Here is a 17,127-nt window from a genome sequence, read left to right on the forward strand (position 1 = left end):
GTTTTTGGTGAGCCACGTATATGCACACTGTGAATCTCCATTGTTTTACTTGCTGTACCCCAATAATTTCCTCAACTGATACTGGAACCTGTATTTATGTTACTGGAAAGCTAAAAGCCCGTTCTTTACCACTTAATGTGCTGCACCTTTTTGACCAGAATAAAAGTTTGTTTTGGACCCTGTTGTCCACCTAAAACTAACTTTGGGGTGCCTCCATGACATCTTGCCTCCGTAAAAAAACCCTCATACAGTGAGAAAGATATTTTAATGTATATGAAAATATTTGTGATCAGCTAGCATCTGAATTATCCTCATGACTAAAAGGTAAACTGAAGCCTAGTGAAGTGAGAATTACAACTGATTACACCAGATTCTAAAAGACTTTAAAACTCAGATCTATTAGAAAATATTCATATGATTAAACAAATGTGCAAGTTTATTGCATAAATCAGAATGCAATTTCATTTAGCATAAACGAACATTATAGAAATGTTGTTAGCTGAAATTAAGTATATTTATTTGTATATTGAGAAAGTTAGCTAGTTGTATACCTTCTGTATAATACAAAGCCAGTCTGTCCATACATTTTCGTTACTGTCACACAGAATCACAGAATGTTAGAGATTGGAAGGGACCTCGAAAGATCATCTAGTCGAGTCCCCCTGCTGGAGCAGGAACACTTGGATGAGGTTACACAGGAATGTATGTGTCCATGTGGGTTTTGAATGTTTCCAGAGTAGGAGACTCCACAACCTCCCTGGGCAGCCTGTTCCAGTGCTCTGTTACCCTCAACATGAAGAAGTTTCTTCTCAAATTTAAGTGGAACCTTTTGTGTTCTGGTTTGAACCCATTACCCCTCGTCCTATCATTGGTTGTCACTGAGAAGAGCCTGGCTCCATCCTCATGGCACTCACCCTTTACATATTTGTAAACATTAATGAGGTCACCCCTCAGTCTCCTCCAAACTAAAGAGACCCAGCTCCCTCAGCCTTTCCTCATAAGGGAGGTGCTCCACTCCCTTAATCATCTTTGTTGCCCTACGCTGGACTCTCTCCAGCAGTTCCCTGTCCTTCTGGAACTGAGGGGCCCAGAACTGGACACAATATTCCAGATGTGGTCTCACCAGGGCAGAGTAGAGGGGAAGGAGAACCCCTCTCGATCTACTAACCACCCCCATTCTAATACACCCCAGGATGCCATTGGCCTTCCTGGCCACAAGGGCACAGTGCTGGCTCATGGTCACCCTGCTGTCCACAGGACCCCCAGGTCCCTTTCCCCTACACTGCTCTCTAATAGGTTGTTCCCCAACTTATACTGGAACCTGGGGTTGTTCCTGCCCAGATGCAGGACTCTACACTTTCCCTTGTTACATTTCATTAAATTTTTCCCTGCCCAACTCTCCAGCCTGTCCAGGTCTCGCTGGATGGCAGCACAGCCTTCTGGTGTGTCAGCCACTGCTCCCAGCTTGGTGTCATAAGCAAACTTGCAGACAGTGCACTCTATTCCCTCATCCAAGTCACTGATGAATATATTGAATAGTACTGACCCTGAGGGACTCCACTAGATACAGGCTTCCAACTAGATTCTGCCCCATTGACCACGACTCTCTGGCTTCTTCCCTTCAGCCATTTCGCAGTCCACCTCACTACCCAATCACCCAGACTGCACTTCCTCAGTTTAGCAGCAAGGATGCTGTGGGAGACTGTGTCAAATGTTCTACTGAAATCAAGATAGACCACATCCACTGCTCTGCCATCATCTAACTACCTGGTTGTGTCCTCATAAAAGTCAATGAGGTTGGTCAAGCACGACTTCCCCTTGGTGAGGCCATGCTGACTGCCCCTAATGACCCTCTTATCCTTGATATGTCTTGAGACAGTGGCAAGGATAAGTCGTTCCATCACGTCAAAAATAGTTTGAAGACAAATTTCACTCCCAGTTTCTCAGCGGTATTTGATGCTAAGCAGTTAGTTGCTAGAGATCACTGGATCTAATCATAAGAGAGGAACCTTCAACGAAACCTAAAAATACCCAGATCAGGATATAAATGTCTTAGTGAACGTATCATCACAGTCAGTATTATCAAATCACATTTAATAATTTATTTAATCACTTATTGTATTTACTGTGATAAAAATGACACTTTTTCAGAATGAGATAAAAAAATAAAATTGGAAGTTTCTGATTTAAGTTACAACATAGATTAAGTTACAACACAGACATCCAGAATAGGTGATCTTAAAGCTTTTAAGTTACACATTAAATAAGTCTGAGGATTAACTCTGTACCATAGCTAGAAAAGACACATTATCAATTTAGAACATTAAAAAAGTTACAAAAATTATATAATATGTTGCTTAGGAAAAAAAATGCTATTTAAAAATACAGAGAGTGCAGAATTGAAGACTGCTTATCTGCAGTAGCAAAACTAGTAATGTGTTCTTTAGACAGTATTTCCAATACCAAAAAGCTGATGCTGTGAAAGTATGGGAGGCTGGCTGGGAACAAAAGAAAAGCTCTAAGTACTACAGCTTCTCCAATGGCTAAAAGTAACTGCATTGACAGCAAATAGAATTCACCTCCAGAGCAGATCTCATTTGTATCAAACTTCAAGAAAACATCAATTACCTAACCACCATGCATTTAATATATTTAATATAAGTTTGAATTATGCCTTAATGTGTGTGAACTTTACATAGGAATCTCTGGATAGAAGTACACAATTTAAGACTAAGGTAAAGTAAGAACATACATGAAAGTCAAATAGGAAAATAAGTTATTCCTTAGTGATAAACCAGCAAAATTTCATACATTTAAAACAATGTTGTGTTTGTTTCTGTTTTTTAACGTCAATAATGAATACAGCAGAAAGCTACACATATCAGTTGAAGGAATTACATTTTCTTGGAAGGATTTCATCCATTCTTATTTTGTAAGCGTACGAAGTTCTAACCATGTACTGGAAAAGGTAACTTTAAAATAGTATCAGTTCCACTCATGGACTTCAGATTAACTCAGCTAAGTGTTAAGTGAATTATGGTTTTTAATCTCAACATAAATTAATCAAGGCAGAAAAAGTGGACACAATTTGGATTAAAAGCACCTAAGACCTTACAAGTGGACACTGAAAATGAAATGTCCCTCACAAGAGAAAAAACAGGAGGTGGTTGGTTCGTGGCTATGAACACCTGAAGCTGAAAGTTTCAGACAGTTGGAATATAAAGGTGTGGGACTGAAGCAAGTTGCCAGGAATTAAGAAAAGGATGTGGCATATAATGTATAAGATATTCAATGGCGTCTGTGGACATAAACATCTTTAACCTTGTGTCAGATTCTCCTTTTACACTGAGGTGCAAGCTAAGGAATCTTGCATTTACTTTATAGCATAAGCATGTATAAGCAGTGATGACAGTGTAGACAATACACTATAAATTAACACGTGACACATCCAACAGCCTAAGAACTTTACCAGTTGACAGAGTAATAGCCAAGAAAAAACATACGGAAATTATTGTGGATTACACTAAGTATTTTGGTAATTAAAGCAAACTAGAGTTACAAATCAATTGATCAAAATAATGCCTATATTCCTCGACACTCTTTATTGTAATCTCATAAATGGCTTTGCATTGTTTTGTATAATGTAATTTGAGAAGTGATGGAGGAACAATCTTTGATAGGCTTTGTTATTAAATAGTACGTTTGTAGGCAAGGACAACATAATAAGTCTTCACTGATACTTGTCAAAAGTAGTTCAAATTACCATAGCTTTCTTCATCCTTTTGTAATGGTATCAACAGAAGTTATAGCCAATTATAAAGTGTGCTGCTATCTATAATCAAATTTCAGATTTAAGCAGTCTCATCCTTGGGAATTAAATGCAAAGCAAAAAAAAAAAAGTTCTTGCTCACCATAAAAGAACTTTTTAATAAGCTTAATTGGCACCATAATTTTTCTTCATAAGAACAGGACAATTTCTTTCAACATTACAAAAAGAACAGAATGAGATAGCATCTAATACAGTTTATTCATCTCTTGCCAAATGTTTCCAGTACAGAGGCTGAAAATATAATGATTTTGATTAATCTGATGTAAGTGATGAGCATTTACTGTTTTCATTGAAGCCACCAGGAGCTGCTAAAGCTGGGCAGCTTTGGACAGCAGGACGATTCCTATACACAGCCAAATTTGGTAAGTAGCACAGCTACCTACATCTGAAACCTTTGGTCTCTGGGAATCTACATATCTCTAGTAACAGCACAAAACTTAAACCCTTCTAAACTGATACCCACGAAACCAAAATGAGTATTTTCATTATGTAGTGCTGGGGGAGCACATGGTGCTAAGCAATAACAAAATGTTCTGGTCCCCTACTACGATTTCTACCCCGAAGAGCTGGAAGGGCACAAGCTGTAAAGCACAGGAAATGCGAAACACAACACAAAACACAGACAGAATGACAAGTGGTTGTTATTACTGAAATGCGTTACAAAATAAGTGGATTTGCAGGAGTTTTTTGAAGGAGGATAGTGAAGGATCTTTACGTACGTTAATTGGGAGGCTGTTCCATGTGTAGGAGGCAGCGTGGAAAAAGACACAAAGTTGGGAGTGAGCAAAAGAGACAAAAGGGGAATTAAGAGCGATGCTTGGGAAGTGCTGACAGTAAAGGAAATGAGGACCAAGGTTAAGCCAGAACCAAGAGTGCCTTGAACATGTGGCTAACTCTGTGCAAAGGAGGGAAAAGAATTCCTGGCAAAGGCTTAAGAAGCAAGGAAATATGGGCAATTATACAGGAAAGAAGAAATGATTTGTGTAGCATGTCCCATAGAAAAACATGAGAGTTAGGAAGTGGGAGACCAGTTCACATCAAATAACTAGGGCAACAAACATTTCAGTCTCAAATAACAGAAAATAATTAACCTCACTGAGATTATTACCAATACCCAGCCAGATGTGAGGAGTGGTAAGAACATTAGACTGCAGTGATTCTTTATCTAAAACTGCTGGATCACATGAAAAATCATCACGTAGTGTAAAAAACACATACCCAAAAATAATTCAAATTGAAAAGGTTAGGGAAAAAAAAAAGGTGTTTTAAACATGCCATTCAATGTAGCAGTAAAATGTGTTTGCTGTGGTTGTTCTAGAAAATCAGTAAACTCAGTTGATGCACAAATAAATTCTGTCGATACAGAGGTTTAGCTGTTGCCTTCCCATCCATCATCACTGCCACTAGTTGTGAGAAATACACAAACTCTCACTGTCCACTGAACTTTGATGCAGAAAACTTAAAATATAAAGCTGCTATCTCATAAGAGAAATCAAATATTTTTAAAGCATATAAAGGGGAATGAAATACCATTACTTTGCTTGTTCTGAGCCAGAAGTACCTTTTGCATGGTTTAAGTTTACTCTCCTTACACATTACAATTTTGTCTCATTTACAAGTACATATTCATTAGCTCTTGAGAGTTAAGTACAAAAAATATTGAGTAATTTGTCATCAACCTTAGTAATAGCAGTTTCTATATTACTGAATCCTTAAAAAGTAATTTTGGAATCAATAATACCACTTCCTCTCCTTGCCCAACATTTTCAAAAGAATTATAAATATATTGATTACTCTTAGTAAGTGTCTGTTATCTTTTGAGTTTAAACTCAAATGCAGGTCCAAGCAACTCACATCTTATCAATAGGTGTAGAGCTTGAATACTTATCTAAGTTCAACTCACGATGTCATTGATGTCCACCTCTACAGTAGATTAAATCAAATAATATATGACATCATATTTTGCTGGAAACTTAAAATAGACATCTAAGTGTCTACTCCTCTTCCATGTAGTGATAGTCCATCAGTAAGCTCTATCAGCATTGCTTACTTTTTTTTCTTTTCTTTCCACTCATACTGTCACAAATTCACTGTTCAGAATTAGATGACTGAATGTTGGTCACTTCCACTGTATCTTAGTGAGAGGACTCCGTAAAGCAGTCCCTCTCCTTTTTTCTTTTTGTATTTCTGTGTGTGGGTAAAACTGCAGGAAAAATAAAATATTAAATACATTTCCAAACTCTACTTCAGAAGGTCTCAATTTAGGAATTCTTTCTTTAACTCCAGTTAAAGCTTATAGGAAATTTCCTTTAGCTTCAAAATGAGATCTGACTTCAAAAAACTCTACATAGCTTTATGCAGGTTTTAAAGTGTACAAAGAACAGGATGTCAGTTAGAGCAAGAAATCTATGCATCTCTGTGCTCGCTATATGAAGGTACACCACACACACTTCAGTTTGAACAAGCTCCTATCTCACTACCTCAAACACTAAGGAAAATCTGTACTTACCCACAAATCATGTTCAGCGTAATCAAACAGCAGCCAAACCTTTCTGTCGCTGTGAGAAAGGAACACCTTCTGCAACGCAATCACGTTAGGGTGCTTCAACTCTCGTAAAAGCTGCAGAGAAACAGAGATGATCTTGTTACTTCTGTGCATGTTAAGGAAAGCAAACACAACAACAAAAAAACCAAAAAGGGTCTTAGCACAAACAGCAAACAAGTAATCCTAAAAAAGACCCTAGAATAAAAGATGCCACTGATTCAGCACACTATCTTCAAAATGTCAAAATCAGGATACACACAGTCCCCGTGGCACGGGTTGCTGTTCTGCAAGCACAGCAGAGCATCACCAGCTGCCTCTGTTTGTCCCACGCTCAGCACCCAGCTGCCCATCCTACCTATTGATCCCACACACCCTCAGCTTCTCTCCTGAAGGATGTTACTCCACACAAACTAACTGTTTTATCAAAAGGTGAACATTGGGATTTAAAGATGTCAGAATGAAGCTGTGCAGCTGGTCTAGTTCTTTGTATGGACACCACAGTTCTTTATCACCACATAATTACTGTACTACCAATAATCTTCTGTTGCACTGGATCCCTGCCTCACTTTCCTGGAAGTCCATGGGATTGTTCTTCTCAGAGCATAAGGATGTTTTTCAAATCGAAGTTTACCAAAACCCTTTTTTGTAATGGTTGTTTCAACTACTATCCTGTAATCCAGAAATAAACCCAAGCTTACTTACTGCTTGCCAGAAAGAAAACTAGGTCTCATGACTAATTAGACAGCACGTTAAAGCAGGCACTGCTGCTGAAGTCACCCTTCTGCCAGATAAAATCAGTCTTTAGGAGGAGCTAGGAAGCAGTACTCCCAGAAATATAATTGCCATGGACTCCCTGTTTTTTGGGGTTTTTTCCCCTCCATACTGCAGCCACAAAAATGATGGATCACTTTTGTTCTATCTGAAAATTGCCTGCATCTGCAGCACTAGTATATAAATTGCCAAGCATCAATTTACACAGCAAGACAGTAAATGAAGTCAGTTCCAAGACACATTGAGAGAAATTAATCTTCCCTTTTTCCACCTTACAGAAAAGGACTTGAGATGTTTATTTTAAGGGATGGGGGGGAAACGAAAAGGAAATATCATATTATATCATATATTTGGCTATACAGATCTGTCAAGACAAGAAATCTTCTACAAAATATTACAACTGCTTAAATCTATTTCAGTTTTCCAGCAAATGAAATAATTCAAACGTTCTTTCTACCATGCAGGAAATGTTTTCTTTTTGTTTCTTTCTCTCCCCAACACCAAGCATTTCTAGCTCTAAAAGACAGACATTCCTCCCTAATGAACTGATCAGTAGTCATACTCAGGTATCACCTACAAGATACAGTAAAAATCTTTTTGTCACTTAACAAATAGTAACAACTTGCAGAATTATTAACTAACAAAACCCTAGAGATGAAAATCATCTCTTTTTGACATGTGTCAAGAGATGTTGCCATATACCTTGTCTTTATTAACAGTACAAGCTATTTTCCAGTAGGGATTTGATGTGATGCCTCTGCTTCTTTTCTTTTTTAATAAATAGCTCTTGTCATTTTAGGATAATTTTTAAACTAGGGAAAGAAAAAAAACATTATAGTAGGCACTTTTTAAAAATTGCTATTGGATTTTTCTTAAGGATACCATTGACAGAAATAGTAATATAAAATAATTCCAAATTAAAAAAAAAGGAAATAAAAAGGCATTCTCTCAAAATAAGCAAAATTTTGCAGTAAGAAACAGTCAAACAGGATATAGTTCCATATCAAATGCTAGCATATAATAGGTTAACAGAAAACTTCTGTAGAGCCTAAAGTGGTGTGCATTAACAGAAAGGTGCTATAGGAAAATTAAGACAGGAATGTGTCTATTCTGCAGCTCCCAAACACCACTGCTCATGCCAATCCACACTGAGAAACCATCCTTAGCAGTGGTGACCATCAATCAGAACAGCCTGATCCATAAATGAAACTCAAAACCTCTCCTCTTCACACAAGTTGTGAAAAAAGAAACTTTCAGATTAAAGGAAGTAGTAAATTTCTTATCCAAAATGATATGCACTCATTTACAGTAAGCTATTTCTAATGCATTGTTCTGCTCTTTTGAGCCAACTTAGATGACACAAGCAGCATTCTTACCCCAAAACCAGCATTTTTGACGTGATGAAAACTGTTATTGCTATGACCTTAAACACTGCTCTTTGTAAAAAAAACATGAGAACACAAGGAAGAAAACACTATGTTAGTTTTATACTACACATGTGGAGTTTCTAACAGACCATTTCTGTATCTGACCCAAAGCTGAGGAACACAGCACCCTCAGGCCAACAAACAGCCTCTGCAATGATGTTCTGACGCTGCATTTTCCAGCTACTTGATGGCTTTTTATGGCTGTAGCCATAGCCGGCGAGAGCTCCCACCAAACTCACCGTGTCTTCTTAAGCGGGTCACACACTCCCCACCTGACTCCTTCTCAAGTCTGTTCTGCTTGGAAAACCTCGCAGTTTTTCCAAACCATACTGTAAATGAACATGTTAAAAGCAATAAGGTTATTTTTAAAACTGCAATCTAGAAGATGCCATGATGTTCCCTTATCATAGGGGCTATGGCAGCTTTACAAATAACGATTTTTTGGGTTTTGGGTTTTGTTTTGTGTTTTTTTGTTGTTGTTGTTGTTGGATTTTTTTAAGAGGAGCAGTTACAAAGCTGCAAGAAATTTCACACACAAAAGAAACCTTCGGGTGTAAAGCAGTGGCACGCATCCAAACCAGAAGGGCCCTAAATGCTCTTACATTCCAGCTGCCCAGATTCTCAGTGCCCCAGTGGGAGTCGGACCAAGGGAAGGTCAGCCCCAGCGTCCAGCGCAGCAGCTGGAGAACAGCAACTCTGCTCTGCTCCAGCTGCCCTGGGCTTGCAATGGTGCTCGACACCCACCCAACGAAATAAAACTCCATAGTTTACATACAAGTGGCCAGTGTGAGTCACGAACAGAAATATTGGTCAGATTTACGTCTAAAAATGTAAAGCTTCATTAATGTTTACAAACATGTAAAGGGTGAGTGTCATGAGCATGGAGCCAGGCTCTTCTCAGTGACAACTAATGATAGGACAAGGGGCAATGGGTATAAACTGGAACACAAGAGGTTCCACTTAAATATGAGAAGAAACTTCACAGTGAGGGTAACAGACACTGGCACAGGCTGCCCAGGGAGGTTGTGGAGTCTCCTTCTCTGGAGACATTCAAAACCCGCCTGGACACATTCCTGTGTAACCTCATCTAGGTGTTCCTGCTCCGGCAGAGGGATTGGACTAGATGATTTTTCGAGGTCCCTTCCAATTCCTTACATTCTGTGATTCCTCTAGAGATGGACTACAGCAGAAGAGAGGGTGCAAAAGCGATGTTGCTCACAGGAACGAGAAGAGCAGAGATGAGGAGAGTTATTCAAAAAGCACTGGGAAGATGTGATCAGAAGAGAATATAGGGCAGAACCTAATGGAAACCAAAATGTGGCAAATCTGAGACAGCTGTTTCAAAGGCAAGTGTAGATTTAAGGTTTAGCTAAAAATAAATCAGAGACTTCAGAACCAATATTTCATTAAAGCAGCCAGGTTGGAAGCCACTAATGTGAAAACATGGGACGTATCTAAAGCTACTTGCAGCATGGTTGTAGCAACTGCCTACCCTAGTAACTTCTATGTTTGACTAGAATTTTGTCAACATTTAATTTCTAGACCACCCAACTGTATTGTCCCTAATTTTTGTCTTAATAGCTTCAAAATTATGCACTGTTTTAAAGGATGCCAGGTAGCACCCCGTTCTTCAGCTAACTCTCATCTTGAAAACAAAGACCTAACTCATCTCATGTTAGACTTGCCACTTTTGCTTTTCTACTGGCTTCTATGAAGGGCTGGGGGTTCCTATTGCCTTTGTGCAGTCTGAGAACACGCCTGACTTCAAATTCTTTGAATAGTGGAGCAGAAGAACTAATTTTTAAATATACTGTCCAAATAGGAGATACAGTGCAGAAGGGGGGAAAAAAAAGTGTTGTGGGGTATTTAGGTAAGATTTTAGCTTAGTCTACCGGCTCACCTTCCACATTTGCCTTTCTGCTACTCCCTTTATTAGCTATCACACACCACCTAACTATAACAGTTAATTCACGCACCTTTTTCTGAAATGGTTTTATGTCCATTCATCACCATAACCACATTGACAAATGTGCACTTTAGCCATACCTAGAACACCAAGGACAACCTCAGAGAAACAGTAAATCGTTATCTACAGCTTTTCTACACCACAGATTGCCATATAAACTTTAAACATACAAAATGAATAAATGAAACATAACAACAATAGTATCCTTCTTAGGTCTTGCGCAGAAGTAAATCAGCTTGAAGATTTGGTAAGTTCAAGTCTGAAGTTAGAAAGAAAAAATTAATATACTATCATAATAACTGAAAGATTGCAGTGTATCTGACATTTTATTAAAAGATAACAACTTGAACATAAAAAGGATCTGCAACTGCTAGTATTTATTACTAAGTGAACACAGCATCACATTTTAATAGTACTTCAGGTTACTGCTCCTCTAAAATTTGAGTTACATCATACCCAACTTGCAGTAAAATGTTGTTATAATAAAAACCTGTCTCTCAGGTGAGTTACAGTGCATTTCTTTCTTGGTAACAGCATACAAAGTAGGTTAGGCAGAAAGTCATTGAGAAGGACATCATTCTGGACTGTCAACACCTGTGCAACCTTGACCGTCCTGTACAATAACTTTCTTGTAAACATATTACTTTTATTTTATTATTATTATTATTCCAGTCAAGAGAATTGTACAAGCATCTTTGCTTGTTACAGGCTCTTGGTTGATGCCACAGATTTTAAAATGCTGCATTTGGATAGCCCAGATAGCATGAAACAGCTTGTAGGATCCCAGACAGCTACACAGTACATGCAGAATTGCCAGGAATTTCTTCTGCTGTCTGACAAGTAAGTTCTCTCACAGGGGATATTGAGCATTTCCCTCACAAGTGAATGTCTCTTATAGCAGGGCAGGGCTGCAGGCTGTGATGGGAAAGTGTCTGATGAGTGAGGAAAAAGTTAACTTGGCAACAGAATTGCTATAGAGCTTGAAGCATTGGAAATCTGAAATGTCAACAGTCAAGCTAAGCTAAACTTTGCATGGAAAAATCAAAATAAACAGAAGAGATTGTCTAGCCAGAGAAGGAGCACAAGAGTGCACAAGCAGAAGAATAAGAAAGTAAAAGCAGGATATCATATTGTTTAAAGACAAAAATAAAGATCTAAAATATTTTACCTTTGGTTTTAATGACAACTACGATACTGATCATGCAAAGAATGAACACACAGACTCAAAATGTCTCACATTTAAAAAAAGTGAAAATTAGCACAAGTCAGATAAAAGCAGGACTCAGAGGCAACATCATATGATTAGCAAATACAGCACATTTATAAAGGGGACAGTGAAAGGAGACAAGGCATCTGCAGACCTGTTAATCCAAACCATGAAAAAAAAAAACAAAACAAACCAAAACCAAAACAGTTTTGAAACAATGAATATAAAAAAAATATGTGTTAAAAACAAACTACTCAGATTTTCTTCTCTGATAACTGATTTTATTACTTTTTTGTTTATTCGTTTGTTTTTGTTTTTTACAAAGGCAGAAGATCTGAGTTCAAATTTCTTCTTTTTAAGAGCGCTAAGTACTTCATCAGGTGGGAAAGATGACAACTGGAAGAAGTTTGAGGTGAGCAAGAAACTACCTAAAAGGGCAACTGCTGACAAGAAAACATTTAAAGGTAAAGTAGTTCCATATATTAACTATTTGCATATTTGCAGAGTTACCAAAGAATAGGTATTGTGTTTATTAATACAACCAATCTTAGCATCAAAATCGTGAATATGAATGAAATTATGCGATTAAATAAAGGTGGCATTCCCAATGAAGAAGAGGAATGTGATAATACTTTATCTTGTACTATACTTTACGACTGAGTAAACAAAGAGTAACAGAAATGGGATGACATTAACAACACAAAATCTGAATTCACAGGAGCAAATCTGATACTGAATATACTGGTTGAAGTACTTACAGGTGAGAAAGGAACACATTGGCATAAATATATAAAAGATTTCTGTGATATATTGTTAAAATATTACATACAGTTTTCTTTACCTATGCTCAAACAGCTCCCCCTCCACACACACACAAGGATGAACTCACCCTGAAAGCAGCAAAGGGTGATTAAAGGAGGAAACAATCTATCCCTCAACAGGAAAGAAAAGGCTTGCTCAATTACTGTAACTAATCAGATATTGAAAGGAAATAAGATTGCTATCTGCTACAATACAAAGGCCTGAGGACCAAAGATGAAAGACATAATCACGCTAAATGGCAATCGTGGTTCAAGAACAAACAGATACAACTGATAAATTTACCCTGCAAAACAGCATCTCCTGAACAGAAAGGTTCAGGAAGAGGCTGAATGGCTATTCCACATAGAAATGTCAACATTCCACATAGAAATGTGGATCAGAAGAAGTCATATGAAAGACCAAAGTACAAGCTCATAAAAGCAATTGTATGGTACAGAATTTTAAAGCTGCGTCTTGTGTGATTAATATATTCAAAGCCTGTTAGGTCACTGAAGTTTTAAATAGAAGCTGAAGTTTCCAAAGGAAACTATAGGTCATAATTTTACTCCTTCAGCAGCTCTTTAAAAATTCCAACTTATTTAGATGTTATTAATCAAGACTAGACTCTCTCCTCTGTGTTATTAATATTATCCTTTCCACATAGGTCCTCTCATGCCTGTTATCATACTGAGCTCATGCTGGAGCTTCTCCCTCAGGGAGGGATATAGGGGCCTCTCAAGAAAAAGTAAAGCCAGGTATCTATTAATTTTATTAGACTTCTAAGAACAATCCTTGCCTAACTGTGCTACAGGCCTCAAATTTATCAGGAAGAAGAAAGGGGAACTGAAACAGCATACCACATCAAAAAACTGCTCAAAATTCAATCCAATTGATTCTCAAGTCTGGCATTTTCCAATGAGTATTGCCTTTTCTAGCTGGAGAAATTCCACTCAGAGTCACTGCCTAAGTGAAAAAAAAAAGTGTGGGCAACATAAAAATGGAGCTGGATACATACACACACACTCAAAACAAAAACAAAAACGAAACAAACTGCCCAAAGAACCTCAGAAGATGGGTAAAAGTTCAAGTGGCAGCTTTAGCTCTGCTTCACAGAGGACATACTCCTTGTGTGCTGGGCCGCTCAAGCCCTGGCCATGGACAGCCCTTGGTATGCAAAACCAAGTGGGGAAGCAGACTGAAAAGCCAAAAATTAACAACTGCTGGTCTTACATGAACTGCTAGGGGTGTTGCCTCCATTCACAAGGCACACTCCAAATTAAAATCAACAAGCTAAAATATTTTAAAGCATGAGTCCAAGCAGACTCTCGTCTTCCCTCTAATTCTCCTCTACAAGCACCCAATTTTCAGCAGTTTTATCCCAAGCAGTCCTTCATAATGGAACATCCCTCCAAGTCTGCTCCACACTTCCTTCAGCATTTTCCTTTCTTCAGCCTTTCACCTCTCTAGAACACAGAGCCCAAAAGCTGTGAGGGCTCCAAACTCCCACAAGAGAAAGATAAAGTAAAAAGACACTGAGCAGAATCCAGCCGGTAAATCACCAAATGTCAGGACAGGAACAGGACAAAACCCTGCCACACCCTCCTCCTGTGACAAGAATTAAGAAAGTATTTATTCTATAAATATTTTCATTTTAGGAGCTGAAAATGGCCTGGCATTGCTAAATAACTTTATTATTCTGAAACAAAAGCTTGGCAAAAGACTTTTTATAAGTACTACGTTTTAACTAAAATAAAGCAATAGAAACCACGGTAACTGCATTTTTAATTCTTGACATTCCCAGCAAAAGAAAATTAAGTAACTTTAGCATTTTTCTTGAAGAACATAGGCAGAAATACAAGTATCATGATTCTTTGCATCTCTTAGTTACCAACATGGTACTACTATGACACAGACTTTTAAAGAAAGTAAAATTACTTCCGAAACAATAACATTGTTAATTTTTAATACAGCTATATAAGGAAATACCACCATTATGATCATACAATATCAACTTAGCTCCAGTGCATGTATTTAATATGCCATTTATTTTCATATCATTTCTATAAAATACATCTGAATTATTATACAATTTAATTTCTGCATCTTTGAAAAGGAAACTTTGTTTCCTTTAGAATGATCATAATCTATGCTCTCTCTTCTGTCAAAGGCAGCTCTGTTGTCAAATTTGGTCAGTCTGACAGATTTAACAATAACCATTTTCCTGCCAATTGAGAGGTATAGAGAACTTTAAGCTGTGTCTCTCTCAGAGTTCTCTCTTTATTTGGCCTACAACAAAAAATACTCATCCCCTCAGATAACACCAATAACTAAATTGAAAATATCTATATAAAGTAACCTGCTGAAAAGCCATATGGAACGTTGTAGTTCCTGAAGATTTTAAAAGATACCTTGAAGTTGCTTTTTGGTTGACTAGAAAATAAATGTCTTCTGTTACTGAGAAGATAAAAGAAATTTCCCACCAAACTAACACAGACTCTCAAACCTAAAGCTTTATTAGAAGAGTCTTTATGATGGGGCAGTAGGAGCAACACACCACTTTGTTAATATATCTTCAAAATTTCGAAGTAGTTTCACACAAATCCACAAACCTACACATTCAGTCTGGGTTTTTAAACTGCAACTAGTTTTCCATGGCAGTGCTTATTCTAACATTTCAGCACTTTTCTGATTTCCTGGAAACCAGTTACACTTTGGTCTTGCACTGTATCTCACAGGGAATAAACAGTGGTTTTCCAAAAGTAAACAGTGTTTTTTCCAAAAAACAGAGGTTTTCCAAAACCCTTGTAGAAGGGCAAATAAGACTAGACACCAATTCTGATCAGTTGTCCATTTTTCAGAGGTTTTGCTCTCAAAAGACTTCAGAAAGATAAATTTTACATGAGCCAAAGTAAGAGGGATTGTGTTTTAGCAAAAGAATGGCCCAGAAGTATGTTTTTACAACCTCAACATAATTAATTATGGCACCATAGTGATGGATCTCTTGGGAGGCAATAATTTTCTAACCTATGCAAAGGAACGGGCAGTGATTGTAACGCTATCCTGAAAAGAATTCCCATAGAAAATATTTTTACAACCTATTTTTCCCTTTAGTCCCAAAGTTTACTTATTATCTCCTGTACCTAACTGCCTTTTTGATTAATGGTTTTATTATTAAATCCAGCTTTCATTTTTCTGATACTCCTCCAGTTTTCCACAGTTTATACATTACAAACTACACAATACAAATTATCATACAGGTTATTTAACAATCATCATTAAAATAAAATCTAGATCTTGAAAAAACTTCTGTCCAACAACTTCTTGTGTTTAACTAGTGATAATGACCAGACTCACAACTTGGCAAATACGTCTATTGGATTCAGAGAAAAACACAAGTCTGTGCCTCTGCTTTTGATCCTCAAGTTAGCTATTATATGGTATGTAAAATGCCCTTGTTTTGCTTCTGTATAGACCCAGAGCACATCAAGTGTGACAAGGCTGAGCTGCTCAACACCCCTCTTGAACCTATACCCAAGATACAGAAACTATGCCAAAAATCACCCGTAAGATTCAATCCATGAGGGGTTCTCTCATATCATATGTAACAGATTTGGCTCTGCAGGAGCTGGCTGGGACGCTGCCGGCACGTCCTCTTCATCTGACAGCTCAATAACCAAAGCAGTCCCTCCAAGTGGCAAATCTGGCTTCACTCTTCCTCTCTGATGCTCTGACCTGATGAATGGAAGGGGCACAGTGTGGGAAAGGGTACAGCTTGAGCACATGAGACTTGGTGACAATGTTCCAAGTAAACAGAAGTGACTCCTTGCAGCTTGAAGGAAAGCATCCCCGCCCTAGAAAGAGCCTTACCCCGTCTTTAATTTCTGCTCCAAAAGATGCATTAAGGCTTATTTTCAGGGGATGTCTTATTTTTCTATGAAGAAAAATCTACATTTATTCCTGAACAAAAAGAATCAACATTTATTCAAATATGGTCATGTCATCAAATTCTGGAACATCATCATAACTCTCCAAACCCTGAATTCCATCATGAATTTCTTGGTTTGGGTCTCATGGGGTCTTTTGAGCGTGATTCTTTTGAGGGCGTCTGGTTTTCTTGGTGAAGGGTCTATCTGTCCTGCTGCATTCGACTGCAAATTAACTTTACTTTTTTACATGAATAGCTGCCTGGACACTATTTACATTGACTTTTTAAAATTAACTGCAACTAGGGCTTATTTTTGGAGTAGGGCTTATATTTCAAGCATCCTCAAAAATCCTGAAAAATCACGCTAGGGCTCATTTTTGGGGTAGGTCTTGTTTTCAGGGAAAAAGGGTAAAACCTACACAGCTCCTCAAGCACGCATGCTGAATGTTACAAATCCAGATCCAGAATTTAACTCTGCCCCTGCTTTGGAAGGGACTTGGTGTACTATTCAAGGTCAAAGAATATGCTGCTGCCAAATACTATCACATCCAAGACCTCAGCTTGCATACAAGTATTTCTCAGATACAAAAATACACAGGAATACAAATCAAGTGTTATAATTAGGCAGCACTCCAACAAAAATTTAGAAAGTCCAA

General features: G+C 37.8%; 1 protein-coding gene across 2 annotated transcripts in view; it reads right to left on the reverse strand.

Moving 5' to 3' along the window:
• Positions 1-17,127, reverse strand: part of CDK19 (cyclin dependent kinase 19) — a 138,848-nt gene that overhangs the window by 77,579 nt on the left and 44,142 nt on the right. For both annotated transcript variants that reach the window (XM_065056657.1, XM_065056658.1), the window contains one exon: positions 6,339-6,449. In XM_065056657.1, coding sequence (XP_064912729.1) covers positions 6,339-6,449 — 111 coding nt within the window. The remainder of the gene's footprint in view (positions 1-6,338; positions 6,450-17,127) is intronic.

This window comes from Columba livia, chromosome 3 (assembly GCF_036013475.1).
Source record: "Columba livia isolate bColLiv1 breed racing homer chromosome 3, bColLiv1.pat.W.v2, whole genome shotgun sequence".
In the NCBI taxonomy this organism is placed as follows: Eukaryota; Metazoa; Chordata; class Aves; order Columbiformes; family Columbidae; genus Columba; species Columba livia.